This window comes from Brachypodium distachyon, chromosome 4 (assembly GCF_000005505.3).
Source record: "Brachypodium distachyon strain Bd21 chromosome 4, Brachypodium_distachyon_v3.0, whole genome shotgun sequence".
Classification (NCBI taxonomy): domain Eukaryota; kingdom Viridiplantae; phylum Streptophyta; class Magnoliopsida; order Poales; family Poaceae; genus Brachypodium; species Brachypodium distachyon.
In genome coordinates this window covers 5,172,364-5,200,286 of record NC_016134.3, presented here as the reverse complement: position 1 = coordinate 5,200,286, position 27,923 = coordinate 5,172,364, and the positions used below count along the sequence as shown (strand labels likewise).

General features: G+C 45.6%; 6 protein-coding genes and 1 long non-coding RNA gene across 11 annotated transcripts; 5 read left to right on the top strand and 2 right to left on the bottom strand.

Annotated features, from left to right (window-relative positions):
- Positions 1-24: 24 nt before the first annotated feature.
- On the top strand, positions 25-837 carry LOC112268834. Its single transcript, XR_002960326.1, has 2 exons — positions 25-131; positions 241-837. It is a non-coding gene; the product is annotated as an uncharacterized LOC112268834 (long non-coding RNA).
- On the bottom strand, positions 716-4,374 carry LOC100840546 (MDIS1-interacting receptor like kinase 2). Its single transcript, XM_010240627.3, has 2 exons — positions 1,593-4,374; positions 716-1,278 (listed from the first exon to the last, which is right to left on the bottom strand). Exons 1-2 carry the CDS (start codon positions 4,303-4,305, stop codon positions 890-892), a joined length of 3,102 nt encoding a protein of 1,033 aa, XP_010238929.1. The 5' UTR covers positions 4,306-4,374; the 3' UTR covers positions 716-889.
- A 1,837-nt stretch (positions 4,375-6,211) lies between these two features.
- LOC100840239 (F-box/LRR-repeat protein 14) lies at positions 6,212-8,333 on the top strand. 3 transcript variants are annotated; one of them, XM_014902716.2, is made up of 3 exons: positions 6,212-6,398; positions 6,502-6,578; positions 6,848-8,333. In XM_014902716.2, the coding sequence occupies exon 3, from the start codon at positions 6,863-6,865 to the stop codon at positions 8,330-8,332; it is 1,470 nt and encodes a 489-aa protein (XP_014758202.1). In that variant the 5' UTR covers positions 6,212-6,398; positions 6,502-6,578; positions 6,848-6,862; the 3' UTR covers position 8,333. The 3 variants fall into 3 exon arrangements, with proteins under 3 accessions (XP_014758202.1, XP_014758201.1, XP_024310776.1); XM_014902715.2 differs by lacking the exon at positions 6,502-6,578; XM_024455008.1 differs by having other exon boundaries at positions 6,212-6,578.
- A 1,671-nt stretch (positions 8,334-10,004) lies between these two features.
- On the top strand, positions 10,005-12,137 carry LOC100839933 (F-box/LRR-repeat protein 14). 2 transcript variants are annotated; one of them, XM_003575420.4, is made up of 2 exons: positions 10,005-11,587; positions 11,694-12,137. In XM_003575420.4, exon 1 carries the CDS (start codon positions 10,287-10,289, stop codon positions 10,977-10,979), a length of 693 nt encoding a protein of 230 aa, XP_003575468.1. In that variant the 5' UTR covers positions 10,005-10,286; the 3' UTR covers positions 10,980-11,587; positions 11,694-12,137. The 2 variants fall into 2 exon arrangements, with proteins under 2 accessions (XP_003575468.1, XP_024310778.1); XM_024455010.1 differs by having other exon boundaries at positions 11,671-12,137.
- Positions 12,138-13,294: 1,157 nt separating this feature from the next.
- LOC100839625 (F-box/FBD/LRR-repeat protein At5g53840) lies at positions 13,295-15,572 on the top strand. 2 transcript variants are annotated; one of them, XM_024455007.1, is made up of 4 exons: positions 13,295-14,466; positions 14,566-14,712; positions 14,830-14,950; positions 15,131-15,572. In XM_024455007.1, the coding sequence occupies exons 1-4, from the start codon at positions 13,375-13,377 to the stop codon at positions 15,223-15,225; spliced, it is 1,455 nt and encodes a 484-aa protein (XP_024310775.1). In that variant the 5' UTR covers positions 13,295-13,374; the 3' UTR covers positions 15,226-15,572. The 2 variants fall into 2 exon arrangements, with proteins under 2 accessions (XP_024310775.1, XP_014757752.2); XM_014902266.2 differs by having other exon boundaries at positions 14,830-15,572.
- A 601-nt stretch (positions 15,573-16,173) lies between these two features.
- On the top strand, positions 16,174-18,949 carry LOC100839324 (F-box/LRR-repeat protein 14). The gene is made up of 2 exons (XM_010238919.3): positions 16,174-16,749; positions 17,218-18,949. Exons 1-2 carry the CDS (start codon positions 16,455-16,457, stop codon positions 18,726-18,728), a joined length of 1,806 nt encoding a protein of 601 aa, XP_010237221.1. The 5' UTR covers positions 16,174-16,454; the 3' UTR covers positions 18,729-18,949.
- A 6,741-nt stretch (positions 18,950-25,690) lies between these two features.
- Positions 25,691-27,660, bottom strand: LOC112272363. Its single transcript, XM_024462944.1, has 2 exons — positions 25,819-27,660; positions 25,691-25,740 (listed from the first exon to the last, which is right to left on the bottom strand). Exon 1 carries the CDS (start codon positions 27,113-27,115, stop codon positions 26,153-26,155), a length of 963 nt encoding a protein of 320 aa, XP_024318712.1. The 5' UTR covers positions 27,116-27,660; the 3' UTR covers positions 25,691-25,740; positions 25,819-26,152.
- Between the last annotated feature and the right edge of the window lie 263 nt (positions 27,661-27,923).

The following is a 27,923-nucleotide window of genomic DNA, read 5'->3' as shown; positions in this document are numbered from 1 at the left end:
CGGGGGAATCCGAGTCGGCACAGAGCAGGATTCGGTCTCGAAGTGACGGGAAAGGCAGAGTCCGATTCCGATGTGGTGTGTGTTGTGTTGTTTGTAAGAAGAATTCAGCCGTTGGAAATCTTTGAAGCGTGGTGATGATTCCTAATCGGCCGGTTACCCTGGAAATAAACATCTTTGATGATCCTGCTGGTTTCTCTTATCTCCGGCGCGGTGCTCATCAACTGAAATTTGTTCTTGCAGGTTTATCTCGATTGGGTGTAACGTACCCATCTGGAGGGAACAGAGTTTCTTTGCAAGTTTCTGACAGACAGCAAGAGAGAATATGAACACTTGACTTCTCAACATCATTTGAGAACAAGTCAATAAGCAAGAGAGAATGAACACTTCGATTCCTCGCCATCACTTTGAAGTTGCTGCTCAGGAATCCATGATTTCAGCTTTTCTACAAAGATTGCTCTTGCTCCTCAGGAATTTGATTTGGCCGAAAAAACAAAACACGAACATTTATTGCAGCTGAACAACTTTTGTACTTAATGTTTAATGTTGGCATGTTACCTTGAACGCAGCAAAATTGCAGAAGTATGAAGCCGAAGCTAATTAAGAAGGAAGATTCAATCTAGGATGCATATCTTGGCACTGCTATTATTTCAGTCAGAAAGAAAAATGGAACACTGTTTCAGTTACAGCATGCATGTATTTGCCTGTGCTACAGATCTGTTATGTGATTATCCATTCATGTGAATTATCCCTTCACAAACGAAAGTTTATAGTACATGGCACGAAGGTAAAGCAAAAAAGAGAAGAAAAAAAAAACTACCATATACATGATTTGTTACAGATCGACAGTCCCATATCTAAAGGAAAAAACAGATAAATGTCTTATTAACATTCATGACCAGCAGGCAGGGATGACAAAGCTAGTGTGCACACTATCAAGACGATTATCAGGTCCTTCAGCTACAGAGGACACCTTGACATCAGGTCCTTCGGCTGCAGAGAACACCTTGACTGTATGTTGCATCGTTGGACGGTGTGATGGGTTAGGTTTTATGCACTCAACAGCGACTGCCATCACTTTGAATATTTCACTTGCAATCTCAGCTTCAGGAAGCGGTAGCCGGGTATCCAGCAAATCCTCGAGGGATATACTTTTATTGGTCACGGACCACATTGAGAAAAGAAAATCACCAGGATGATGTCCCATGAACAACTCAAGCACGAGCACTCCAAAACTATACACATCGCACTTCTCCGTCACTCTTGTTGAATATGCAAGCTCTGCGATGTCAATAATGGAGAGTTATGTTAGTGTGGCCCTTCTATGTGTATGTATTAATGATGCTATTTTCGTAGACAATCGAAGTCCCTTCGGGATCTTCGGTCAGTTTCAACTTAACGTTTGATGTTGGCATGTTGCTAATGTATATTCTATAGACTAGAAACAAACAGTCTAGTCAATAAAAGACCATGCTAAGATAACTGAATCAACAAGAAATTGTGGTATTTGTACAAATATAATACTACTAATTTTATAGTTGATGAGACCGATAAAAGTAAGAAACACATTGATTTAACTGAATAACATAATTTACCTGGGGCAAGATATCCATTTGTGCCGGCAAGCCTTGTACAGTTTGAAGCATTCGCATCTAGTATTTTCACTATGCCAAAATCAGAGATGCAGGCTTTGAATCTCATATCAAGCAAAATGTTATTGCTTGTTATATCTCTATGGACAATTGGTGCAAAGCAATCATGATGCATGTAAGACAAGGCATGAGCAACATCCTTAACAATATTTAACCTTCTTGTCCAATCCAATTCAACTGCAGTTTCCTTGCTCTTCAAAGATGATGCTAAGCTTCCCCTATCCATGTATTCATAGACAAGAAATCTTCCATGAGAACCAGAGGAGTAGCCAAATAACTTCACAATGTTTCGGTGCCGAATATGTATCAATGCATCTATTTCACGATTAAATAGCTCATCGTCTTCCATATGATGAATCTTCTTTACTGCAAATATCTCACCCGTTGGTAACTGAGCTTTATAGACAGACCCATTCCCTCCAGTTCCGATGCAGTAAGTGTCACTGAAATTTTTTGTTGCATCAACAATTTGCTTGTACACATCTTCCCCATCAAATTTCCAGATGGTGAACATCTTTGCAAGTTGCGGTTCATTTGCACTTTCTGCCTTTGATTTCTTCTTTTTACATTGCCATGTTACTAGTACCATGATAGACAAAAGAAATATAGTAGCAGGTATTATAGCTAGTAAAATGGCTCTAGACTTCTTTTCTAGTCCAGAACTTCGAGTAAGGTCACAAGGGGGCAAACTTTTCACAACGCCACACAAATGTTTATTGTGCATGAACCATTTGATTGGAGCTTCTTTGAAGAGTTTACTTTGTGGCACTTGCCCTTCAAGTCTGTTGTACGACACGTCCATGCATAAGAAGCTATTCAACCGCTGAAATGATGGTGGAATACTGCCATTAAATGCATTGTGTGAAAGATTCATGGCTTCGAGCATGCTCAAATAACCCAGTTGACTCGGTATGACGCCATCAAATGAATTGTCACTTAGATCTAAATATTCTTGTAGGTTTACCAACTTACCTAGTTCTGTAGGAATGCTACCGCTGAGACTATTATGGCTCAACTTTAGAAAACGGAGCTTCAAACAATTCTCAACTGACCCTCGTAACTGTCCGCTTAGGTTGTTTGAAGATAAATCCAAATACTCCAGATTCTTTAGTGATGCGATTTCTTGCGGTATCCTTCCCTTGAGTAAGTTGTTCCCGAGTCTCAAGTTGAACAGTGTCGTTATATTGCCAATTTCTGATGGAATATATCCTTCAAGTTTATTTGATGAAACATCAAGTATCCTCAACCGAGGCAGTTTCCCTATGCTTGGTGGTATGACTCCACTGATACTGTTATTTGAAGCACGAAACATGGAAAGTCCATAGCACTCACCCCAACGCGGAGATAGTTGACCAGATAGTTTGTTTGAACTGATGTCAAAATAAACAAGATTTGGATAAACACCCATCTCAGAGATATCTCCTTCGAGCTGATTCCGTTCAAGACGAACTCTAACCAAACTTGTACAATTTAGCAAGGTTGCTGGCAAGGGTCCAACCAAGTTGTTCTCATAAGCAGTAAAATTTTGTAGCCTAAGTCCCGCACAAAGACCCGATGGCAGGGCACCAGACAATTTGTTAGCACTGAGTGTGAGCCAGACAAGGTTCCTTAAGTTGCCAATTTCTTGAGGAATGGTCCCAGATAACTGGTTGTAGCAAAGGTATAGTGTAGTGAGCCTAGTCAAATTCCCTAAGCTCTTTGGGATGGAACCTGACAGTGTGTTGTTGTGAAGCTCCAGTTCCTCTAGGTTCGCCAAATAACCTAGTTCTGTAGGAATATGCCCAGAAAACCGGTTGTTATGAAGGTCTAACGCGACGAGTCTGGTCAAATTGCACAGACTGATTGGAATGGGTCCTGTAAGTCTGTTCTCACCTAATCCCAAACGCTCTAACCTGACTAAATTCCTCATTTCTTCAGGGATGGGCCCAATTAAGTTGTTACTGGTAAGGTTCAGAGTTACTAGCCGTGTTAAATTCCCCAAACTTGTCGGAACATAGCCTTCAAGGTAGTTTGCACTAAGGTTGAGCTCTTTCAGCCTCACTAAGTTTCCGATTTCCTGAGGAATCGGCCTCGAAAGACGGTTATCCGAAAGATTTAGGCTCACAAGGTTACCCATTTCCCCTATCCAGCTTGGTATTTCGCCGAATACTTGGTTGTCATGGAGCATTAAGAACTGCAGTTTCGTGAGGTTTGCTAAAGAAGGCGGGATGGGGCCGCTTATCTGGTTGCCATGGAGAAGCAGAGCACGGAGCTCCCTGAGGAGCCCAATACTCGAAGGGATGTTCCCGGCGAGCTGGCTGTGCGAGAGATCGAGCCTCGTCAGGGTCCTCAGGGCCGAGAAGTCGAGGGAGTCCAGCGACCCTGATCCGAGCTTGATCACCCCCGGAAGAGAGACGCCGGTAACGACAACCGGCCGCCGGCCGCACCGGACGCCGCGCCAGCCGCCGCAAGGTGTGGTCGAGGTGTTTGCCCCCCAGGATTGCAGGGCGTGCTGGGCTTGCTTGCCGAGGGAGGCTTTCCAGGCGAGGAGCGCCCCTGCTTGTGCTTGGAGAGATGGCGGCGGCGGCGGCGGCGGCGGCGCGGCGTTGGCCGAGAGGATTAGCAGGGTGAGAGAGGCGAGCTGTATGCTCCTGGAAGAAGAGAAGAAAGGCGCCATGGCTAGCAAGACCACTGCTAGCTTGGCCAGAACCGGAATCGTTTGAAAGGCATTGCGGCAGCAAATTAAAAGAGAAAGACATGGAATGGATTAGTATGGATCAATCAACGACGCTAAGATGGTTCACACTCTATTCTTAAAGGTCAAAAGTTACTCTTAAAAGTCAAAGTCAAAAGTCAAAGTTATTGATACATATAGGAGTCTGTATAGAGACGGTGAAACGACATCTACCCATGGAAAAACATTCAATGTATGACTTGACTTCTTGTCCAACAAGCCTGAACCTAAAGTCATACCGGGGAAAAAGAAAGAAAGGGACGTGACTATGCAGTAGTCAAAACTGATGATGTTAAGCTATTGACATCTCTGGCGCTTCAATTACCGAGTGTTGCACAGGAGCATGGTTAATTAACCCCCAGACCAAAACGGAGAAATGATCAGGATTGGTGCATGCTAGTTTTCTCACAGCAGTAAATTAATAAAGGATTAGTGACCACTTCACTGTTAAAAAAAATATCACTTGAGACAGGTCCGAACTCCTCACATAATAGTGTACTGCTGACTAAAAGACTATGAATTGCGAGAAGGCCAAGGCCGTATACTGAATCAACCAACCCTTATGAAACCATCTTTCAAGTAAAAGAAAAAATACACGTAAGTTCTTGTAAGTAAGTCGTTGTCTTCCTCCTGCACTCGCCGGTGACACGCCGTGAGCGAAGCCCGATGCTGCCTCTAGATCTCCAAATCACGTCGGAGCCAGGAAAATGTTTTTGACGTAGCATCCGGAAAGTCACCAGTCGGAGCCAGAAGACGCCGTGATATTGATCCAAGAAATAGACCACCGTCCCGGAGAAGAATACGACGAAGAGGGTTGGATGGCCATCTCAGATCCGGCCAGACGGATTCGAGAAGACCTAACCATGCTAACTCCGCGATGAGGTCGAATCTGTTCGAGCCTCGCCGATTAGAAAAGGAACAAAAAAAACGATTTACACAGACGACCTGCAAAACACAAGCACAAACCAGATCCTCTGCTCCAAAAGAGCAACGACCAATTGTCCCGCACTTCTCAACGCCACCAGTAGGATCGCCGTCGACGAGGTGGACGACGAATCGAGAAAACCTTATTCTTGACCCGCATAGTAGCCCGGTAGTGGTCATATAAGTTTTGTCCTTCAGAGATGTAATTCTCTGGTATAAAATCTCTAATTGTTGAGGTTTGCGATGTTTAATTGAAATCAAATTCATAGAGAGTTGAATTTTTTGTAAATACATACCAATCATCCAATAGCCAATAATAGAACTTTTTTTGTTTGGCTGTCAGATCTCTCTGAATGTTTTGTTTCAGTTAGCAATAGCCAATAATAGAATTTTTATCGGCATAAGGTTTTTTTTTAAATGAACAGGGACCAATGTCTCCGGCCCCAATTTTCATTGAGACCCAAAATGATCGGACCATACAGTGTAGCAAAATGTGAGGTAGCATGACAGTTATAAGACCAAAAGCTATCACCTAGTTTTATCTCCGTCGAGCCAAAAGGAGCTTAAGACTATTACAAGCTAGCGGTACAGCAAATCAACACGCCTCGCAGGGCATCGAAGAGGAGTAGGGAAGCGCCGCCGGCTTCTTCCGCTTCATGGGGCACGGTTGGGGAGATGAGCCACCGACGTCCGGGGGACACCGGGCATAAGGTTTTGAAAGTGAAAAAGGAAGAGCTGACATCGATGCACTCTTTTCTAAAGATTTCATGTTCTGTAAATCATGTATGGTTGATTGATATTGGTACCAAAGACTGGAAGAAGAGGAGGAAAAAAAAGAGAGAAAAATAATAATTTGTGAGCTCGCGCGATTTGGAAAACAGTCAAGGGTGAAACAGCATGACTGAAGTCAAATACTACTGGTAGTCCGAAGAGGATGAGCCGTCCGTATCAGCTCCGAATACAACAACACCCTTCCTTTTAACACCCCGCTCGGTCTGAGCACTCCTCGATCTGCCGCCGCCGCCGCCCCGCAAATCAACGATCAATGCCCGTCCTGCTGATTCCGCCGTCCCGAGAAATCAAACAAACCCCAGGCGAACCCCCTACCCTAGGTTGTATCCTCTTTCCTTATTCCGAAATTGTATTGTATGCCTTAATTTCCCCTTTCCGATCCTTTCGGTTTCTAATTTTCTATTCTTGATTGCGATGAACCAGAAGGAATACTAGCATCCATATGATTTTTGTTGCTAGGTTGTTTCTTTCTTCAGTCTCCAAGTCTCCAGTGATTCCAGGTGCCTCGGTTTTTTTTTATGCTTGAGGGTTCCATCGCTTTTTTCCGAGGGATTTAGAGATAAAAAAGAGTGGTGCCTCAAATAGTATTGTTAACACATGGATCTATTTTTGACAGATACGTACATAAGTTCAAAATTTACATGAATGTATACTTCTTGAAGAGTTCTTGGCTTCCTACTACTGTGATCTCTGATTGTTTTCATAATCTCGTTAATTTGAGCCCATCACTATGTATTCCTTCTAAACCTTGAGATTACCCAACTTGCAGAGCTGCAGTCGATCGATGGAGGATCTTCCAGAACCACTGCTGGCAGAGATCGTCAAGAGAATTCCCCGGACAAGCGATCTGAATTCCTTTTCACTTGTCTCCAAGCAACTGTACACCATCGAGGCAGCTGAAAGGGGTGCTATCCGTGTTGGGTGTGGCCTTTACCCTGCAAGAGAAGTCTTGGCATCACTGTGCTCCCGGTTCCCCAATTTGTTTAAAGTGGAAATTAATCACTCTGGTTGGACACCTGACCATGGGAATCAGTTGGATAACCAAGGCCTATTCGAGGTTTCGCATCGCTGCCCCTTGCTCACTGATCTCACCTTAAGCTTCTGCTCACACATAAATGACTCTGATCTGGGTTGTCTAGCTTACTGCAAGAAGTTGGTGTCCCTCAGGCTGCACTCTGTACCAAACATAACTTCAAACGGGCTTCTGTCTGTGGCAGCTGGCTGCAAGACTCTATCTGGTCTCTACCTTGTTAACTGCGAGAAAATCGAAAGTGTGGAGTGGCTGGAGTACCTTGGCTTGAATGGATCGTTGGAACAACTTGTAGTAAAGAAGTGTGAAGGGATCAGCAATTATGACCTCCTAAAGTTTGGTCCAGGGTGGAGGAAGCTCCAAAAGTTTGAGTTTGAGGCCAAGGGAGGGTTCTGGAGTAGTCCTGATGCTTATGAGGGTTTTGACCCCTTGCACAACGCTCACAACCCGAGTAGATATGGATTCTGCTGCGAGAGTTTGAGGGATCTTAGGTTGGCGTGCTTTGAAACCAACACAGAAGCAGGACTCCGTTTTCTCTTGGGGAAATGCAAAGCGTTGGAGAAACTGTGCCTGGAGTATGTTCATGGCCTAAATGACAACGACATGATCGTCGTAGCCGAGAGCTGCCGTAACCTTAAAAGCATCTCACTTTGGCTCAAACCTCTGCGCTACGATCATGTTTTCAGGACGGCATTTACTGATGACAGCCTTAAGGCTCTAGCAGCCAACTGTCCTATGCTTGAGGCTGTTGAGCTCACGTTTGCAGGTTGCGCTTTCGAGTATCCGTCAGAGATAGGCTTCACACAGAATGGCCTTGTGGAGCTGATTCAGTCTTGTCCGGTTCGTTTTCTCATGCTAAATGGTGCCAACTTTTTTGATGACGAGGGTATGATGGCCCTCTCAACCGCACCATTCCTGGAGACAATTGATCTTGTCGATTGCCAGGCGGTAACTGATAATGGGATCCGTTTTATTACGTGTACACCACGCTTGAGAAATCTCGCACTCAGGCACTGTGATAATGTGACAGATGGTGGAGTGGCTCAATTTGGACATGCACAGAAATTAGAGTCTCTAGTCATCGATTGCTGTTGTCGGGTCTCTTCACAAGCAATTCAGGGGACAGCTAGATCAGTTCACTACTCGAATTGTGCAGGCCTTGGCCTTCTAAAAAGAATGTACGCACTAGAGATGAATAATTGGATGCAGTATTTTCAGTATTAAACCCCTTGCTGAAATCATAGTACTCCCTCCGTCCGGAAATAAGTGATGCGGATTTTTATAAGAATTTATACAAATTCACGTCACTTATTTTGCGGCGGAGGGAGTATATTATTGCTGACTGTGCATCATATGTAGGACAACACCGGACCCACATTCATTTACCTGTTGTCATCTTTCCCAATTTTCCTGAGTGTTAATTCGTTAATTGTTATCCACAAGTAGTTTGCTATAGCTTCCTCTACTAATCTAATGGTGACATGGAATTGCTATGTGTGATGATGAATGAAAACCCTTAGTTATCCACAAGTAGTATACTTCATCCTGTGCATAACCGAACCAAACCAAAAACAGCAAACCGAAACCGAAATTCGGTTTTCGGTTTCGGTTACAGTTAGGCAAAGAGATAAACCGAACGATTTCTGTTAAACCAAAATAAACCAATTCAATATAAAATAAGGTGCTGTAGATAGCAGAACGAACCTAGCTATTAGCCCAATGGTCTGTAACTCTGTTCTGTTGGATGGCGACCTCGGAGGTCCTGTGTTCTAATCACTCCGAAGAAAATAGCACTTCATAGTGGTTCGACCGGAGTAGAAATCAAAACGCGGGTCAATTTTTTTTGTGTTTAAACATTTATGTGTCGCTTAAAAAAATTTGTGTCAACTTTGGTTAATTTGGTTATAACCGAACCAAACTTAAATGGTTATAGCCGAAACGGAATTTTTTTTTGTGTTTATACATGTGTATAAACATTTATGTGTCGCTTAAAAATTTGTGTCAACTTTGATTAATTTGGTTATAACCGAACCGAACTTAAATGGTTATAGCCGAAACGGAACCATATTTTTATACGAAACCAAAGATCAAGAGGGGCTAGGTGTCCTGGATCTTTCTATTAAAAATATTAGTTATATAGGAAAATGGATCTTTCGGTATATTAGTTAAAAATATTAGTTATCTAGGCAACAGTTGTTGATGGCCAAATACCTCAAAAAATACACTCTCAGCCAATGTGTATGGAAAATGGTCAATCTCATTTTTGGCATGGTTTGATGGTTGTTAAGGACATTTATAACAACTTCAGTGTTGAAATTGTTGGTAAGGACAAGAATGGTAGATTCTGGGAGGATATTTGGATGGATGACTTAGCTTTTAATTGTAGATATAGCAATCTGTTTAACATTTCCTTAACTCATTGCTACTATGTTTACTGGATCTGTGTTGGAAACGACGTCGTAAAAAAAAATCAAAGAAAAACAGTTCACGAGCCGTGGTTAAAAGAACAAAGAAATATACAAAGTTTACATGTGAATAACAAATTGTAGTCGTAAAGAACTAAGAGGAGTAAAAAAAAAGCCTTAGTGAGACACGGTTAAAAGAACAAGGAAGTAGACAACATTTTCAAACGAATTCTTTTTTGTTGACAACAAAGAACAATTTTTTAAGTCACATAAATTATTTAATTACTTTTTATGGGCCGGTTTTTTTAAAAGCCCGCGCCAGCCCGTGGCTGGGCCTTGGCCTCGAGCCCGCAGGCCGGCACGAGACGGCCCGTTTATTTTTTTATATTTTTTTTCACAGCTCAGCAGCCCTTGCATATTCTTTCTGGCCCATCTTCTCTTCCTTCTCCTCTGGCCCAGCCAGTGCCTCCTCCCGATTTATCTCATTTATCTCTCGCTTTTTTTTTTTTGCTTGGCAACCTTCCCTCCCCCATGGCCCAACCCCGTCGCTCGTGAGCGAGCGCCGCCACCCCCTCGTCTTCCTCCTTGCGCAAGCGCCTCCACGGACAGATCCAGCCCTTCAACTCTCTCGTTCCCGACCGTTTCTCCTCCCATCACGCCACGAACAGATCCAGCCCTGTAGCTCCCCGTTTCATCTCCTTAATCTTCCCCAATTCGTAACTGAGGCAAAAATCAAGGTAGGGCCCTTGCCTGCTGAACCTTGAGATTTACCCATGGAGGATCTTCCGGAGGAACTGCTGTCAGAGATTGTCAAGAGGGTTACCAGAAGAAGTGATCTGAATTCACTTTCTCTTGTATCCAAGCGTTTCTTCACTTTAGAGGCTGAGCTAAAGGGATCTATTCGTGTTGGTTCTGGTCTTTGCCTTGCGACTGAATCTTTGGCATCACTCTTCTCCCGGTTCCCCAATTTGTCGAAAGTAGAGATCGATTATGCTGGCTGGACGCCTTTTCATGGAGGCCAGTTGCACAACCAAGACCTCTTTGTGATTTTATCTTGCTGCCCCTCTCTGACTGATCTCACGCTAAGCTTCTGTTCACACATTGATGACGCCGGCCTTGGTTATCTACGTTACAGTCAGAAATTGATTTCCCTCAGGCTGAAGTCTGCACCAGGAATAACTTCTAGTGGCCTTCTCTCGGTTGCAGTTGGTTGCAAGAGTCTATCTTGCCTCCACCTTATTGACTGTGAGAAAATAGGAAGTACAGAGTGGTTGGAGTACCTAGGCTGGAATGGATCGTTGGAAGAACTTGTAGTGAAGAATTGCAAGTTTGATTTTGTGATCAATCAATATGATCTCTTAAATTTTGGTCCAGGATGGATGAAGCTCCACAAGTTTGATTTTGAGATCAAGGGAAGATTTTGGGATTTTCATGAGGGATATGATCATATGGAAATTGTTGGTTAATTAGTTATGAAACTGACAATTAAGGTACAAGTACCTCTTTCGTTTGGAAAAGTAGTATCATTCTACCATTTTTGTTGTTTCTGTTTGGCCTCCGAGCAGGAAAGTTCAGGGAAAATGCTGGGATATCAAGATTTCCATACCATTTTCTCATGAAGTTATGCTATGATATCTACCACCAATGCAACTGATTGTTGGATCTTTAATGAGCTAAAGCATCAACATCTTGGAGTACACTCTGGACAACAACATATAAGTACATGGTTTGAGAAGCAGGAGGGACATGCTGACAGAAAAAATAGTTTGACTGTAATTCATCTCTTATTAATTCATGTTGCTTTTAGGTAACAAGATCATTGTTCTGCTATGATGGAATTCAGGATCTGTTAATCAATTTATTACGTGGCTCCGTTACCAGATCAGTTTATTAGGACATCAAGTAAGTCAGAAGAGAAGAATGATAGAACTCACCATCTTCAACTTGGGGCGCACAGTCCTGAAGGTATGGATGTAGTCTGCTAGGTGATTCCCATGTTAATAAGTAAGGAGGATATAAGGCTACTATCTTCGATGGATTAGGCTCAGATGTGTCAGTTGTCAACTCTTAAAAGGTATGCATCACTGGATCACAAAGTGTGTAGTTTTATCATGCTTGAGTGGACTTGTTTTCCAAATGTCACAAGTCACAACACAGGCTTTCTTCCTCTTTATATGCAGATTTTCTTTTGTGAATCATCACGGTTTCTTATTCGATGTTCCAGCCTAAAATTAGAGAAGTAACAGCAGGCTTGGCGTTTATGCAAACATGTTCACTCCTTTGGAAGATAGATTTTGGCCCAACTGACAGGTAGTTGGAGTCTTCATCATCAGCTGAAGAAATGGATTTTAGCTATCACATCTGCATCTCAGACAAAACAAAAAGCTATTTGGATGATACTTGATACTAGTTTGTAAATTATTGCGTATTTACACCGCATTCTGCAGCTGTTATGGAGTACTAAAGGAATTACTATATTGCCGTACTAATTCACCATTCAAACAGGATCATCGTTCTGACAGGAACTTCTAGAGCATTTTGTCCTATTTGCCCATCAGTTTTGTATATCCTAAATTCCTGATTTATTGCAATGAAGTTTGCACCGAATGAGGGTTTTCACCGGATACTTCTTATATATTTTCATTTCCCTCTTTGATAGACAAATATAAAAATTAAATACCCTATTGAGATCTCCGTCTGTCCTTCGTAAATTTCTGATTTGCCTATGAACATAACACAAAAGGATTAGCTATTTGCATCTTGAGAAATTGTAAGTTTCAGTTCCCTTTAAAGACAGTAGTTCTTATTCAATGACGCAAGTTTTCTTTTTTCTAAATTTTGGTACGAGTACAGCTTTAAGACGACAGTCGAGGGTCAATTCGTATTCTTTGAACAGCTCTGGGTTGTAGAATCTGATATTTTTTCATAAAAATACTTGGTTAAATTTGTTCTATTTTGTAATGTATTTTTAATAAGCTACTACCTCTATTCTTAAATATTAGATGCTTTAGCTTTATTCTAAGCGAATTCTTTTAAAATTTGACTAAATTTATATAAAAATCTAAAATTCTACCAACAACTACACTATGAAATAAGTACTCCCTCCGATCTATAAGTGTCTTAGATTTGAACTAAGTTTAGTTTAAAATTGCGACACTTATTTTGGATTAGAGGTAGTACATTATACGTAAAAATATATACCATGTCAGATTTAATAAAACTAATTTAGTGTTTAATGTCTGTTTGTAATTTATTGTTTAAAGTCTGCTTGTAATTTAAAGTTTAAAGTCTTCTCGTATTGGGCCCAGCCCATTATCTCTCGAAGCGAATAAATGGATCGGAGGAATACAAGGAGGTTCTCGTCTTTCTGTACTTGTTTGTACTTTCTCTTTTTTACTGCTATATTTTTTAGAATAAAATACAATGTAGGCCCCGATTCTCTTATCAATGAGCCAAATTAGTTCTAAATTTTACAAAATGCACATATGAGTCCTAATAATTTCATAAATTGTTCTAAAAAAATTCTAATATTGTTTGATGTGTTGACGTGGCCATCCACTTGTACTAGGCCTACTTGTTGGATAACCATTTTCAGTGGAAATTTTTTCAGAAACCGTCTACCTTTCCCGTAGTCCCTCCCTCCCCTCCCCCGTGACGGGGAAGAGAGCATAGAGAGAGGGTTGCCACGAGGTTGTCACTTTATACACGCGTAAAGTTTTTAAAGTTAATTTTGTGAAAACAGTTGTAATCAACCAAACCGATGTTTCCGAAATTATAGTTTTAACTCTAGCAATTTCTATCTTGTTCCCTACGGCCGTATGGTGAGAAAGCCGCTGGAATGATTTCTGGTCCACGTCGGCGATGGAGGGAATAAAAAGAAGCCAGGCGCCAGCCTGTCCCTCAACCGCCGCGGCGCCGCCTCCAAAAGCACCTCCGCCTCCCTCCGCTGCAGCCAAAACCCCTCTTCTCCCCTCCTCTTCCCCGTGCTCACATCCGGGATCCCCGCGCCGCGCCACCACCATGGACATTGACTTCGAATTCGTGCTGCGCGTCCTCCCCGCCCCCTCCGTCTCCACGACCGGCTCGCTCTCCGCGGCGGCCGACGGGGGCCACGACGGCGAGGACCATCTCAGCAACCTCCCCGATGGCCTCCTCGGCGACATCGTCTCCCTCCTCCCCGTCACCTTCGCCATGCGCACCACCGTCCTCTCCGAGCGCTGGCGCAACGTCTGGCACTCCGCCCCGCTGGTGCTCTACGACGCGCACATCCCCGCCGCCAGCAAGTCCGCGCGCTTCGCCATCGTCGCCCGGGTCTTCGCCAAGAACACGGGCGCGTTCCGCACCGTCCACCTCGCCCGCTGCTCCTTCGAGTCGCGCGCGCCGGAGCTCGCCGAGTGCTCCCGCCGCCTCGCCGCCGGGGGCGTCCAGGACCTCGTGCTCCTCAACGAACCCATAGAGCGCTCCGTGGGACGCGACGAGGAGATCCTCCCCGCCGAGATCCTCCGATGCGACGCGCTCCGGAGCCTCTACCTCGGTTACTGGAAGTTAGCGGACGTGGCGAGCCTCCCGGGCGGCGACTTCTTCCCCAAGCTCGAGAAGCTCGGCCTCCTCAACATGTTCCTTGGCAACCACGTCCTCGATCGTCTGCTCGCGGCAAGCCCCCTCCTGACCCACGCGCTCATCCTCTGGCACCAGAGACCCGACGACCGGCTTCATCTCCGCGGCCAGAGCCTCCGGTGCGTCGTCTTCTATCACTCCACGGTTGAGGAGTTGGCGCTGCTGGACGCCCCGCTCTTGGACAGGCTCATCATGCGGTGTACATGGCGTCGACGCCATAAGTGGGATCCCCGTGACCTTATGCGGGTGAAGATTGCTCGTGCGCCTCGGCTGCGTGTGCTTGGTTACCTGGATGCAATGGAACACCAGCTGCAAATTGGGGACACCGTCATCCAGGTGCTTTGTTTGTGATGTTCTTCATGTGAATAATCACCGGATATGCATACTCTTCATCTGGTGTCATCATCTTTCTCTGTTCATTGCATTCCATTGCAGGCTGACACACTGGCGAGTCCACGCTCTGTAGTTCCAAGCGTCAGGGTGTTGGCAGTTATGGTGAATTTGAATGCCTTCGAGCAAGTCAAAGCGCTGTTCAGCTTCCTCAGTTGCTTTCCCAACCTCGAGACCCTGCATGTGAAGAAGGTGACATATATACTGACATCCTACAATCTAATTCAGTCATTGACTCGTTTGGCATTTCCACCATTGATCTCTAGCATTAATTGTCCTTCTTTAATTGGAATGCCTCTAATTGTGCAGTCCGCTGTGGCTGCTAAACCCAATAGCTTGAACCCTGAAAAGTTCTTTCAGAATCTCGGTCCCATTGAATGTCTGCAGTCACACATCAAGAAGGTGGTTCTCCATGATGTCCATTTCTTAGGTGATATTCCATTTCTTAGGTGCTTCTGCCAGAGAGCACAGGCTCTGCAGTCATTGGTACTTATGGTCCGTGATGAACTTGCTCCGGTACTATTGGGCGGGATGGATCTAGCGAGTTATCTAGCTTATCCAACACGGGCTGGTCAATGCTGTACGGTGTTGTTTGTGAATTCTGATGCAGAGGGTTCTTGGAGCTATCACAGATCATCTGATCTTTCCGTCGACGACCCTTTCTTCACTCAAGGTGGGCAGCAGCTCTTCCATATTTCAGTCTAGAGAGAATGAAGAGGTTGCAAACACCAGCCCAATGTGGACGAATATAATAGAGTATTGTCTTCACAACACCTCTTACTGACAGACTAGAAGGTGCTTACATATTCAGGTTGTAAGATTGAGTAGATACCAACTTGGATGACTGTCTGTAAACGTTCATCTTAACTGGTGCTATGGTTTCACTCAGAAGGACTACTGTTTCTCAACATATTACTCCAATGTTGCTGTCTAGTGTCTTCCACAGATTCTGCATTTGATGCTATTTCCCTTTGTATCTGTGGCTGGATCCTGATAGAAGCAGTGGAGAATTGGTGATATAAACAAATACATATATCGCTTAAACCTTGTCATTTTAGTTGGAAATTTTCCCTTCAAAATTTTGTTCCATATATTCATCATGAGGAATCACTTCTATGGCCTGCAGATTCTGCATCTCTTTGATTTTGAGTACTTCTGTCAACTCAATTGCCGTAAACTTCTTTGCAGAACTGCAGTTATGCTTTGCATTCATACAGGACAAGCTGTATTTTAGTTTTCAGCAACGCATCATGCCTCACTTTTATCGGGGAAAATCCACAGATTTCTTCAACCAATCTGCAATTTCAATGTGTACAACAATAGAAAATCAACAACAAAACAGCTAATATCTCTTGTACATTCACATCCATTCAAGTATTCTTTATATAGTCACGTTGATTCGGCTAAACCGATCTGCAACTAGAAATCTGCATATCCTAATTGATCCAGTGTACAGCAAAGCATCTAAAGCATTGATTCAGCTACAGAACAACATCACAAAGTTTTCCTGTACAACAAAACAACAGCTCTAGCTTCAGCAAGCGAACAGACAGCAGGTTCAGCAAAAACAGCAGTTCAGCAGCAAAGCCGTCGCCTGGGGTCAGCACCGGGCAGGGGCATATAACATGGTATAAGACGACAGAGGAAGCGCTTTCCCATTGAAAAAAAGGAAATCATCATCCCCTCAAAAGAAATGCAAGCGAGACGAGGGTCCTAGCGCTGCTCCATTGCAGACTTGGGGGGAAAGGGAGGGTCGAGGGCCCGAAGGACCCAAGATCGATCGGAGGCCGAACCGCCATCGCCGCCGTCTTTATCCCCTTCCTCTCACCTGGCCGTGCCTCCGAAGCCGCATCCATCGCCGCCGCCGCCTCCAGGTCCGAGCCAGCCGTGAGCCCGCGACACGCCCTTGTATATCCCCTGTAAGCCCCGCTGCCATGGAGCCTTCTCCCGTGACCGACAGCGAAGAAACCGAAGGCGTTCGTTGTGGATCGGGCTCGTCCGTTCGCCGGCCGTCGCGTCGTCCCCAGCTGGCCGAGGGGGCGAGGGTTCTGACGGAGAACGCGACACGGGTTGCTGCGGCGAATCCAAGGAGAGCCAGGCTCACGGTGTTGATGCCCGTGCGATCTCCGATTCTCAGGATGATGCCTCTCAGGGCGAGGTCTGCGTCAGCGACATTTCGGACATCCCCGTCAGCAAAAGCCCTGCGAGCTCCCGTAGCCATCTCAACAAGTATGGCTCTTCCATTCCTGATAAAAATTACCTGCCTGCTGCATCTATGACTTCGCGTAGCAACTCTCCAAGTTGTAGGCCGTGTGTTTGGAGCAAACAATTTTTTGATTCTGTTAATGCTACTTGCCTAGGAATCATAACACCTCAATACATGCTCTGGTCTTTTCATGTGATGCTGGTCAGTAGCGAGTGTTGCCTTGCGGGCTTGTGTTAATTCTAATTATTAGGTTCTCTGTAGGTACCTTCTTTCGTTCACTATTACAGCATGCTCAGCTTTTGATGATGTGCTTCGTTAACACAGATATGGTTCTAGCTATTTGATGTAAACCAACACTCTTTAATTAATGTTCAGTCTGATGAACACACATATTCTTAACAGATACAGGAAAGAATTCAAATGTTCATTAGTGTACATATATTATTTTCATTGAATGTAATCTCATTATCTATGATCTCATTAACTTTCAGTCCAGCGCTTTGTATATTCGCCGAACCTTCAGATTACCCAACCAGCACAGCACCATTTCTCATTGGAGGATCTCCCAGATGCAATGTTAACAGAGATCATCAAGAGGATTACCCTGACAAGTGATCTGAATTCTTTTTCCCTTGTGTCGAAGCGACTCTACACCATTGAGGCAGATCAGAGGGGTGCTATTCGTGTTGGTTGCAACCTTTGCCCTGCTACAGAAGCCTTGGCATCACTCTGCACACGGTTCCCCAATCTCTGGAAAGTGGACATTGATTACTCTGGTTGGACGCCAGGACATGGGAATCAGTTGGACAACCAAGGGTTCCTTGAGTTTTCATCTCGCTGTCCCTCGCTTACTGATCTGACCTTGAGCTTCTGCTCACGCATCCATGACTCTGGTCTTGGTTGTCTAGATTATTGCAAGAAATTGATGTCCCTTAGGCTGAAATCCGCACCAAAAATAACTTCACGTGGGCTTCTCTCGGTTGTAGTTGGTTGCAAGAGTCTATCTACTCTCCATATTGTTGATTGTCACAAAATAGGCAGCGCAGATTGGCTGGAGTACCTTGGTCAGAATGGATCACTGGAAGAACTTGTAGTAAAGAATTGCCAGAGAATTAGCCAGTATGACCTTCTAAAGTTTGGTCCAGGATGGATGGAGCTCCAAAAGTTTGAGTTTATGACCGATGCAGGTTTATGGGACCATCTTGAAAGATGTTATGATTCCTCATACAATGCTCACAACCCGAGTAGATATGATTTTCACTGTGATAGTTTGAAGGACTTGACATTTGCACGTTTTACAACTGGGCCAGAAATAGGGCTACGTAATCTTCTGGGCAAATGCAAAGCACTGGAGAAACTGCGCCTTGAATATGTTCATGGCCTAAATGACAATGACTTGATTGTGCTATCCAAGAGCTGCAGCAAGCTTAAAAGCATCTCACTTTGGCTCACACCAATTTTCCATGATTTCTATAAGTGCACAACATCATTTACTGATGACAGCCTTAAGGCCCTAGCCCTCAACTGTCCTATGCTTCAGACTGTTGAACTCACGTTTGGAGACTGCGAGCCCACGTACCCTTCAGAAATAGGCTTCACAAGGAAGGGCCTTGTGATGCTCATGAAGTCTTGCCCAATTCGTGTTCTTGTGCTAAATGGGGCCAACTTCTTTGATGACAAGGGAATTAAGGCCCTTTCATTTGCACCATTGCTAGAGACACTTGAGCTTATTGACTGCAAGGCGATAACGGATATCGGGATGCGTTTCATTGTGCATATCCCACGCTTGAGTAATCTGGCACTCCGGTGGTGTGAACATGTAACTGATGATGGAGTGGCTGAACTGGTACAAGCACACAAGTTAGAGTCTTTGAGCATTGAATGTTGTCTTCAGGTTTCTCTGGAGGCTGTGCAGGGGGCTGCCAGATCAGTACACTACTACACCAAGTGTGTATCCAACAGCCTTTTGGGAAAAAGAATGTTCTTAAAATACTGCTCGTGAAGTGGTCTCCAGATCGTCAACCAGAATCACCTATTTTGTTGTCAAAACCATTGTTTTATGTTACTTTCTGTACTTGTTTGTACTTTCCCCGTCTACTGCTATAATTCTCTTTAATGTTGGGGAAGGCTAGTGTAAGAATATGGAAGGTATCTGATGATTCAAAACTTTTAATGGTAGCTCTGCAGCTCGTTCTGTAAATCTAGCAGCTTAACTTGCAGTTTCTTTACCTTCTCTGAAATCTGCACAAAATGCCCCAAGATACCTGTTACAGATCTTCTGTAGCGTGACAGACACAAATTAGATTTAAGCAGTTTTTGGTAGAAATATCTGGTTGTTAGTTTCTGTTATATGCAAGGAAATGCTGTGATTATGATCATGATTTGTACAAACCGATGAACGGAGCAAGTTAGGAAAGTTTGAAGTGTCTGGTCAGAAAAATCCAGTAACTCGTTGGATTCTTCTCATGTTAGATTTCGATAAGAATCTGGACCTTTTGTCAGTATTGTTGCTGCGTATTCCATTTTCAGTACATCTTAGCACGTATCTGCATGAAATCTCTACTTTCGGACCTTTTTCTGGTCTGTGTAATTGAATGGCTGTTAGCCTTTTGAGCAACTCTGCATTTCTGAATGTTCTAGATCAGTATGCTGGTCTGTACAAAGCCTGTAAAGAACAAAACATTATAGCCAGATCGGTTGGTCCATTCCATGGAAACAAAACATTGCATGATAAAACTGTACATATCGTCCGGCGGGAATGAGTAGATGCGACTTCGTCGTCAATAAAAGGCGGCCAAGCCAGACAACGCCATCAGTCCATCACCACCCTGAACGTGCCAGTTTCGAAATGGCGCACGTTTTTTTTTTCCAAGATGGCCCATGTCGGCGCGCCGCGTTGGGGTGCCAAAACAATGATATTTCGTACCTGCCTTTTTTCAGAGGAAAAAAAACGATACGTTTTTTTAGAGAGAAACAACGAACGATACCTTTCTTGGTCCATTTCCGACCACTCTTTTTTTTTAGAAACATTTCCGACCACTCGAAACGGTCCATCTTCTTATTTCCGACGGCGTGCTCCCCCGCTAACAGGCCACTGAGCAGGCAAGGGGCATGCACCGATGGCCGGCCCAGAAACCGATAGCAAAGTCGCTGACGAGTCCAAAATCAGCGTCCCAGTCGTTCATAGTCTCACGAGGCAATCTTTCTACGATTAGGAGAGGACTACGGAGCGACGTGCCCACCCGATCTTTACCGTACGGCGGCCCCCTCCACGGTCATGCGCTGCGCGGGACCTGCTCGCCCACGGTGTGCAGCCAGGCCGGCCCAGCAGCGCATTGGCCCAGCTACCCATCCGCAGTGTGTTGGCCCAGTAGCACCTTGGCACAGCATCATTAGCTGATCGCAGGAACGCAACGCATCATCACTTTGGGTTCTCTTCTTCTAAAAATAGACCTATTTTCATCATATTAGAAAAAAGGAAAAAAAATGCTATAGAGGAGCGCATTAATTCGGCACGTTCTGGCCAACTCGCACTCTGTTTTCTTTGGGTGACTAGCTAGTGATGTTTGCAGCCTTGCGCTAACATGCGGCGTCCGCGTTAGGTGAACTATATGTGCTTCTATGATCTGAGAATAACATCTTTTACTTGTTGAAACACTTCACTATATCACTTGTTTACAACCAGGTAATAGTCACTCATTTATCGGGTTAACTCATTTATCAGGTTAATATCCTTTGTTTATCAGATTATAGTCACCCGTTTACCAGATTAACGATCCTTGTTTATCAGGTATAGTCACTTGTTTATCACGTTAATATCGCTTGTTTTTCAAGTTATAGTCACTCGTTTACCAGGATAATATCGCGTGTTTACCATGTTATAGTCACTCCTTTACCAGGTTAATATTGCTTATTTACCAGGTCATAGTCACTCGTTTACCAGGATAGTATCGCGTGTTTACCACGCTATAGTCACTCCTTTACCAGGTTAGTATATCGCTTTTTTACCAAGTTATAGTCACACGTTTACCAGGATAGTATCGCATGTTTAACATGTTATAGTCACTCCTTTACCATATTATTATTGCTTGTTTAACAGGTTATAGTCACTCGTTTACCAGGATAGTATCGCGTGTTTACCACGCTATAGTCACTCCTTTAACAGGTTAATATCGCTTGTTTACCAGGTTATAGTCACTCGTTTATTAGGTTAATATCGTTTGTTTACCAGATTATAGTCACCGATTTACCATGTTTAATATAGCTTGTTGAAGCGAGCGGTGGGAAACAAGGAGAAGATATTCGTCTTCAAGTCCGGAGATCTCATCCACTTCCGCGTCTCCATCGAGGGAAGAGGGAAGATCCTGACGAGGGCAGCTGTGCCGACGCTGCCCCAGATGACCACCATCGAGGAGAGCAGGGACCAGTTACGTTAGATCATCCCTGCAAGCACATGCATATGGCGGCCACGGCCTGCTTCACCTCCTTCCCGGTCACCTCTCCATGCCGGAACCTCGGATCGAGTAGCTCGTCGGGCACTCGCTGGCGAGCAGCGGCGCGACCCAAGCGACGAGGCTGCCCTCCGCTGCCGCCGCGCCCCCGAAGCTGCGCTCTACTCCGCCGCTCTGTGACACCGGAGGTCGAAGGCGCCGCCGCCGCCACTCGCGTCCGCGCGCCCTTCGCCGCTGCCCCTTGCGCCGCGCGCGCCCTTTGCCGCCGCCGCAGCCCGGCGTTCCCTTCGCCTCTTCCACCGCCGCCACCGCCCCTCGCGCCCTTCACCGCTGCAGCCCCCGCCCCGCGCGCTGTTTTCCCCTGCCACGGCCGACGAGAACAATCGGGAGTAGGAAGGATGATATCGGGGGACCGAAAGGAAATAGGAGGGGGGGAATGGAAAAGTAACACGGGCTGCTGCTGCCCGCTCGATACCTCCGCTCGAATCTCAAAGAAGCGCCGCACGGGAAGACAACGGTGGGCACGTGTGTTCGTTAGATTGTCCGATCTTTCTATCTGGGATTAGTGGCGGACGCACCATAAATATTGGGATGTGGCGGACGCACAATGCAACTATGCAAAATCTCACTATAATATTGGATGCATATTACTTCCTCCATCCTACAGAGTGGAGATGGAAAGTCGCTCTGCCCGCGACCCTCTCTTTTTTGTGCAAGTGAAAACTGGAGAGAGAGAGTGAAGACGAGAAGTCGCAGTGCCTACCGCCCTGCCGGCTGCTGCTTGGTAATCGGGAACGCCTCCGCTAGCGGTCAGTTCCGCGAGATCGATTTGATACGGGAGGGGCGACTTGGGAGTCAACAGGTTAACGGCCGATCAACTAGACTGACACGATAGCTAGGCTAGCTAGACAGGCTATATACTATGTATATTGAATTTATGCAAATTTAGGTATCGCGACGGCCGCACCTTGCCTTACCGGTGCGTCCGCTCATGGCTGGGATCCATCTAATGTCTGTACACTCAGTCAAAAAATGTTTCACTATTACATATAAGTTGGGTACCTCGTCTCATCTGACTAAAACTAGCATGTATCTCTTTCTCTTTCTCTTCCATTTTATTGTTGTTTATTGTTTAGACCATCTCCAACATCATACCCATATTTGCTTACAATGTCCAAAAATTATCAATATGGATATTTTGCCTCAAAAACCTGCTCCAACAGCATACCCAAAGAACTTGGATACGCATATTTTTTTGAATAACTACCCATATTTTACCCCCCAATACCCAAATATGGGTATTTCCAGCTAGAATATGGGTGAAATCGGAAGTTTCAGCCCCCGCCCGACCTCCCGACCGGTCGGCACCGACATGATTCCGGCGGCCGGACCGTGCCGTCGCCGCCCCCGCGCTGCCGGCCGCTCCCCTTCCTGACCACAGGAGCTAGCGCCGCCGCGCGAGATCGCCGTCACCCTCCCACGCGCCATCTCCTGCTCTGCCCCGTGGTTGTGCAGCGCCGCCGGTGGAAGATGGCTGTGCGATGGATTCGGTGAGAGGATTTTGGCATAGATGAGATGCGCCAGGGGGAATAAGAAGGAGTGTTTCCTTTTAAAAAGAAAAGAAAAAAGGGGTACATCAGTGACAAGTGGGGCTGGTACGAAATGAAGGACATGGGTATTCAGATTTAGGTATGCTGCAAAACTTGGACAAGTTTTGGGTACCATATTTTCTCTCTCCTCTACCTATAATGGTTTTGGATACCCAAAATATGGGTATGCTATTGGAGATGCTCTTAGATGTTGTGTCTTTGCATCTTCGAGGCATCAATAGGTGCAATTTTTCAAATGATTGTGGATGCTCGAACCACAGTACCAACAAATACTATAGCATTGAGTTTGGGTTGCACAAATGAGCACACAAAGTCAAGCAAATGTTCGATGTCGTTTTAACACCATAGAATTAGTTAGGCTTAATTAAGGATAAGCATGCATTCGTGGCATAACTTTTTATACATCGACTGCTACAAAATCCGTTGCTCTTTCAAGTTCGCCACTGACGCAGGATGGGAAAGCGTCAGAGTTACACATGCGGGTCAGAGAGCGCGTGATGCAGGAAAAACATATCTGACGCTTGATCGTAAGAAGTGTCAGAGACTGCCTAGCTACTTCTCTGACTCTTTTCTCCTCTAACGCTTCTTTATGTATTATGTATGAAGCGTCGGAGATAGAAACAACTACTCTTGCGTTTCTTGCTTAGCGGAGTAGTTTGAGAGCCATCAAACAAAAAATATTTGCGGGTGTTCTGTACGTATGAATTGGTCGAAATTAATTGAAACAACACAAATGGATCAAAATTAATATATATAGATCATCTTTGCATTTGATATAATATACAAGTTAAAATAACTTAATAATTAATCATTCTTGCGGGCTCCTGGATTCCAACTCCTTCATCTCCTTTCAGAGCCCTGCGTGCTCCATCGATCACATCGTCAAGCTGAGCCATTATATTCTTTACCCTGCGGCAGTGTTGTGGCGTGGCGTTAGTCATCGCTTGGCGGCGTGGCCCGGCCCCCATCCACCACTACGGGAGAAAGTGCCTTTGCCGGCGGCCAGGGGCCCCCGGCAAAGGCTTTGCCGGCGGCCTTAGGCTGTCGACACGAAGGATCACCGGCAAAGAAATCTTTGCCGGCGGCTTTTTCACGGGCCTGTCGGCAAAGCCTTTGCCGGCGGCCGAAACAACGGCCTCTGGCAAAGAAAAGGAGATTACGGCAAGCGGTGCCGTTAACGGCTGGGCCCACCTGTCAGGGCTTTGCCGGCGGCCAGGAAAAAGCCGCCGGCAAAGGGTGGGCATGTGGCATGCCGCGAGCCGGACGCGCGTGCCACGGCTGGGCCCACCTGTCGGGCCTTTGCCGGCGGCTTTTTCTCTGGCCGCTGACAAAGGCAGGGGTCTTTGTCGGCGGCCAGGTAAAAAGCCGTCGGCAAAAGGGTCTTTGCCGGCGGCCAGAGGAAAAGCTGCCGGCAAAAGGGCCCTGCACGTGGCACGATCTGGTGCGTGCCCGTGCTCAGCCTTTGCCGGCGGCCAGGTCTTTGGCCGCCGGCATAGGGTATTTTTTTCGTTTTTTTATCCAGCAATTTGTAATATTTTCACAGAGCGCGCGTGCGCACACACACGGATATATATAACCAAAATATCCACAAAAAATCATCGATGCATTCACGTCACAAGGATATATATAACCATCTCATGAAAGTCCGAAAACATCACATATCTCACAGTATTACAAGTGTTCATCACATGCATGGTAGCAACATATATATTACAAGGTAGCTAGTGTTCATACACGACAAGATGCTGACTCGGGCACCTTCAACATCCACCACCCATTGCACCAGTAGAAACCTATGAAATGGAGTTAGAATAGCATAATTAGATATAAAAAAAGGAATTGAAGTGACAATTGTAGTATGTGAAGCGGAATTTAGCCATTTGGCTCAAAAATGGTGCAATGGAATCATTTTTTTAGCAAATATGGCTCATTTGGCTCAAAAAATGCCACCAAGGCACAATTTTGGAGCCAAATGACCCCAAAATGCTCTAGAATGGCATGATGGCACCATTTTGGAACGAATATGGCTTATTTGGCTCCAAGATGGTGCCTTGGTCGCATAAATGTGCCAAATGGCACAAAAATGCCACCAAGGCACCATTTTGGCTACAAAACGAGCCATTTCGCTCCATTATGTCACCATGGCTTCATTTTGGAGCCAACATGGCTCATTTGGCTCCAAAATGCCCCAAAAATGGCACCTAGGCACCATGTTGGAGCCAAAATTGCTCATTTGGCTCCAAAATGCCACCAAGGGACCATTTTGGAGCCAAGATGGCTTATTTGGCTCCAAATTGGTGCCCTGGTGGTATAAATGAGCCAAATGCCCAAAAATGCCACCAGGCACCATTTTGGAGCCAAGTGAGCCCTCTTGGCTCTAAAAGGGGATCTATGTCACTATGTGATGCTAGGTTACGCAATTCTACGTGTGGAGACAAGAAAATAAGTTTTCAAAACTCGAGATGAGACAAGTTTGTGGCAACTTACCCGAGTCAGTGCCTAGGAGCAGGTGACTGGCCAGGAGGGTTGCCTCCAGCAAGGCTCGCGTGTGAAGAACGGTCGTTCGAGCCACGGCCGGATTGATGCTGTTGCATAGATGATTAGGCATTGACCCCAACCCTCAACGAAAGCAAGAAAAGTCATGAATGGAGATTGAAATGTTTCGAGTGAACTCACTGGAGTCTTTGGAGAAGGCTATGGAGCATGCTCAATCTGGAGATTGACAAACGCTAAGTCGAACGGCTGCATATTGAAAAGACAAAGAGTTGCAGTTACGGAACTAATACCACGCTTTCTTGGCTATTATGTGCGGCAAACATACCCTCAGGTGGTCGTACTGAGCCCTCAGTGTGGCCTGCATCTGAGCCTGGACCTGAGCCATCTGAGCCTGCATCTGAGCCTCTTGAGCCTCCATCTGAGCCTGCACCTGAGCCGCCACCATACTCTCCACCTCCTGCAATGCCATTACAAGTTCATTGTCGTTACAATGAAATGCGAAAAGACACGAGCTGGTGAATGAAGAACAACTAACCTGCTGTGAGAACTGCCGTGCACCTGGACGACTGCGTATACTAGCACTCGAGCTCGTGGAAGTAGCCTTCAGGTGAGGTAGGCTGGGAATGGTGCTCGGATCAATGGTTCCGTTCCCGAAGCATAGCCTACCGTGCTTCATGCCTCCTCCCACCCTCACGACCACTTCCACATCCAGGTCGTGCTGGCTAGGATCAACCCCGAGGCCGTGCACGTCCTCAAACACCTCCGCGTAGCCTGTGACCTTGGCATGGTCAGCCGGGGTGGCATAGGCTTCGGGCGGGGCGTTCGCACTGTACTCCGACACGGTGCTCGCCTTTCCCCTGAGGGTGCAGTCAACGGCCGTGAAGCTGGTGAGGCTCCGCGGCTTTCTCCAAATACTTCCGATCAAAATCCTTCCATGCTTCGCCATCCGACGGAAGTGTCAGCATCGGCCTATGATCCTTGTCGTATTTGTATTTCTTCCCCAGTTTGTGATGCGTCACAGCTTTGCCAGGCACATCGGATAGCATCATCTGGCCAATTCTTTCTGAGAATGGAAGCATCCTAAGAACTTTATGGGGTATTTTTGATTGCACCAGACCCTTCCCGTGGTCTACCTCAACATACCTAGAGAAATTGCACTTGGGACAATGCTTGGCATTCGCGTATTCTCTGTCAAAGACCGTGCATCCATTTTTACATGAATGTAGGCACTGAGCCGGCAACTTAAGTACACTAAGCATTTTGTTCGCCTCGTACATGCTTTTAGGCAAAAGGTGGCCTTCCGAGAGGAGACTACCGATAACTGCCATCATCACATCAAACCATTCTCTGCTCAAGTTGAACTGGGTCTTCACAGCCATTATTCTAGCAACGGCATCCAGCTTATTGACCTTTGTGTGAGCATGCAGATTTGTGCTTGCCTCCGCCAGCATATCAAGATAGGCCTTAGAGGTTGCCTCTGGGTGTTCCTCCGTTGGAACGCGTGCTTCCTCCAAGTCATCTAGCATGTCCTGGAACCCCGTATCATAGTCATCCGTGTGCCTTCGCACGACCTCCTCTCTTCCTCTATCCTCTTGCTCACCATGGTAGCCCCATCGGGTATAGTTTGGCGTGTACCCGTACAACACCAAGTGACTGCCCATCTCATCCTTTGTGTGTCGTGTCTTGTTATTGCAATGACTGCAAGGGCACCAAGCACGCTCTTCTCCTATAGCAAATGCAACCTCCAAGAAATCTACTGTGTTTTTCATCCAATCATCATCTCGGTCTGTTCGACTACGGCGGCCACTGTACATCCACCGACGATCAGCCATTCTCTTCTATTTTCGGATACCACATGACACCAAAGGGATACACGGTTTAATAATGCAACTAGCAACACAAGTAATTAGTTTCGTCAAATTAATTATGTTGCATATTTTATTTGTTCACTGGAAAGGGCATGTGCTGAACTATTCCACTAATAGGTAAGGATAGGTCCTAATCCCACCCAACGGTGTGTAGATTGGGCCATTTCCGTGCTCCAGTCCGGTCCGAAACGAAATTTCGGCAGCACCTTCCCGTTGTTATCCAAATACACGTCTCGACAACAAACCAAGAGAATGTGCATCCGGAGAACAACGGGGAGATGCTGCCGAAATCACGTCTCGGACCGGACTAGAGCACGGAAACGAACCCAATCTACACACCCTCGAGTTGTCCAAAAAACGTGGACAATCCGAAAGAGTTACGCTTATAGATATGCAAAGACTTGCATATCTATATACGTAACCCTTTCGGACGGGAGACGCATAGGGTTACGCGATTTTCACATTTAAACTACAAGTGTCATCGGCTCGATGGCCGGGATAGAGCAAAAGGGGAAGGCGAGATAGAGGGAGATGCTCACCAAGCTACACCGTAGACGAAGTAGTCGAGGTCGAGGTCGATGTCACCTACATGAGCATGAACATTTTATAAGCATACAGAGATTTGGTACACCAGCTGTAGGTTAAGAAGAAGAGCCAAAGTATCCAAAAAAGAATGCAGACACTGACCTGGAAGGGCCTTGGCTTTGTTGCTTTGCAGGTTCCCAATGAAATGCCCCTCGATATCCTCTGGAAGCTGCAACAAGAACACCAG